Raw genomic sequence first — 2682 nt, forward strand, 5'->3', positions numbered from 1 at the left:
ATTGATGTGAAAGAATTTTTGTGTTTAGCACTCGGGCAAAATAGCTGCTTAGCTCAAGCAACATCTTTGACAGCATTCGTTGGTTTGAGATAATCAGTTCTTTTGCCCAAGTGCCAGAACACTTGCTCAATTTGGTGAATACCTCTATAGAAATACAGGACCAGCTTTTAAAATCTGTACATGCGTAACAAAGTGAGGTAAAAAAAACGTTAAAAGTAAAAGTAAGCAAGTACAAAAGTGGAAAAAACTATAACGGTAGTGTTATCGATAACTATAAAAATACCGATAACAAATCCAATATCAATAACAATAACTATAAAAATCCAAAACTGTAAAGCTAAAAAATAAATGATTTATCGATTCTTCACTGTTATCGTTATTGTTTTTATCGATACTTTTTGTTATCGCTTTCATTCTCACCGCATAGTATTATCGAATTTTACTAATCGGTGCAGAGTTTACTCTCAATTTCTTCCAAATATAATAAAATCGAAAACAATACCGATAACGATACTGTTAAGGATTCATCGATACTTTTTTGTTGTAATTGTTATCGATATATTTTGTTATCGCTCATATTCTTAACGCTATTTATTTCACTATTCAAATTTACTTATCCAATATAGAATTTACTATCTGTTACTTCCAAATGTTTCTAATAATATCGATAACGATAACAAATCCAATATGGATACCAGTACCGAGAACGATAACAGAAATATACAACTGTAAAAATAATCAATGAATTACAATAACTTATCGATATTTTATTGTTATCGTTATCATTGTTATCGATACTTTTTGTTATTGCTATTACAATACCGATAACAATAAACAGAAAGAGACAACTGTAGAAGTAATAATCAATAAATTACAATACTTTCTCGATATATTATTGTTATCGATATGTTTTGTTATCGGGCATTATTTTGGCTGCTATCTTTTGTATCCTATACAATTTGGTCGCATTTTACTAATGAGCTGCAGCGTTCAATATCTGTTTCTTCCAAAGCCATTTATGTATGTAAATATATAAATATGTAGATGAGCAACCTTTTTCACATCAAAGTGGCCTCAGTGCTTGTTTCATATATGTACATATATTACCTGTGTTGTAGCATTGTGCTTTCCCTGCAATCGCTCAGAATCCTTACCCAGCGCCAATTCGATGGCTTTATTATAGAAATCCGGAATACCAATGATTGTGGCGTATTCTTTGTCCAATTGCTTACCAATTATGCGTTCTTCAGCCTTGAATATTATTTTAACAATTTATTATAATAAAAAGCCTTAGAAAAATTATTTAATAACTTACCTTGCGCACACTGGGCAACACCCATGGTTTACCGTTGTCATCACGATACGCGCCTACACCCAAGTTGATTTTTTTCGGATTTGTATCGCGCTTGAACGCCTCGGTTACACCCAAAATCGCATCAGGTGGTCCCATTTGTACATTGGCGAACCATGATCTACAGCAGAGAGAAAAAGTGTAATTTTCTTTATTAGGTAATTCTGAATGTTAGTAAAAAAACGGTTATAAAAATCATGAATCTTATTTTAGCTTAGGTTAGTCTGACAGCTTCGGGGAGACCATTAAGTTCTATAGCATCGCTAGAAAGAGGGCAACCAAAGCATACAGCTTATATCTGGAAACCAGGATCAAAAGTGGAACAATTTGTCATAACCTATTGTGACAGTGCTTCCAGATTCTGCAAAAATCCTACTCAAAGAACACTTTTCCCTAGATTACAAAGGGCTGGTGGACACGCAAAGAGGATGTGCTGCAAAGTCTCCACGTTCGTTCCGTTTCTCCTGCCACTTTTTTTCACTGGTCAGAGCCAACTTAAAGGCATGTGAAGCCTAACACTGTCCTCTTAGTACACTCGCTACGTGCGTAGTAGCCTGGTGTCCTCCCCCTTTTGAGGGAATAATAAACTTTGTGAGCTTGCTATCGTACATTCGGCAAATAATCCGACACACCCTGCAGCTATGGGTTTTGTTTCACAATTTCTCTTCATGTCTAGTTTTCTTGCTCCCACCGTTTAATTGCCTGTAGAGAGATCCGCACATTTTTATTGGCACAGTTTCCGAATGGACGCCAACTTTAGTAGATTTCTCGGTCACATCGTTGCCATTAACTGTCCTGCTGTCTTGTAATTGCTTCTTTAATTTAATTTTCTTACATTTTCTAGATTTTATTGCTTTTAAAAGAAAACTATTTTTTTATTTCATTTAATTTTTAGAAACTTATTTTATTTTATTTTTTATCTAACTTTCTTTTAATTTTTAACCGACTTCCAACAAAGGAGGAGGTTATCAGTTCGTCGGAATATTTTTTTTTTTTTGTATGTTACCGCATAACTTTGGACCACGTCAACCGATTTCGATAATTTAATTTTAATTTTTGCATCTGGTTAAGATCCGATCAGCGGATCATGAGATATATATATATATATTTTTTTATATGAGAGTTGAAGTCGGTTTTTTTTTTGCTAAAAATTATTTGTTAGATTTTATTCTTTTAATAAGATTTTTTTTTAATTTAATTTAGTTTTTAAAATTTTACTGTTTTTATTTAATTTTCTTTTAGGGTTTGAAAAAAAATGTACATAAATATAGTTTTTATTTAAATTCATTTTTAGAAAATTTATTACTAAAAGACGTTAGCAGATCTTTTTT

At 32.5% G+C, this 2682-nt stretch overlaps 1 protein-coding gene across 1 annotated transcript in view; it reads right to left on the minus strand.

The window, feature by feature from the left end:
* Positions 1-1480, minus strand: part of LOC118742019 (aspartate aminotransferase, mitochondrial-like) — a 6167-nt gene extending 4687 nt beyond the window's left edge. Inside the window, exons 1-3 of the mRNA XM_036473988.1 lie at positions 1316-1480; positions 1099-1251; positions 644-726 (exon numbers count right to left, since the gene is read on the minus strand). Of these exons, the coding sequence (XP_036329881.1) occupies positions 644-726; positions 1099-1251; positions 1316-1450 (371 nt within the window). The 5' untranslated portion in view covers positions 1451-1480. The remainder of the gene's footprint in view (positions 1-643; positions 727-1098; positions 1252-1315) is intronic.
* Positions 1481-2682: the final 1202 nt, after the last annotated feature.

The sequence above is a fragment of the Rhagoletis pomonella genome, unplaced genomic scaffold (genome assembly GCF_013731165.1).
Source record: "Rhagoletis pomonella isolate Grant_MI unplaced genomic scaffold, Rhpom_1.0 Rhpom_scaffold_00006, whole genome shotgun sequence".
In the NCBI taxonomy this organism is placed as follows: domain Eukaryota; kingdom Metazoa; phylum Arthropoda; class Insecta; order Diptera; family Tephritidae; genus Rhagoletis; species Rhagoletis pomonella.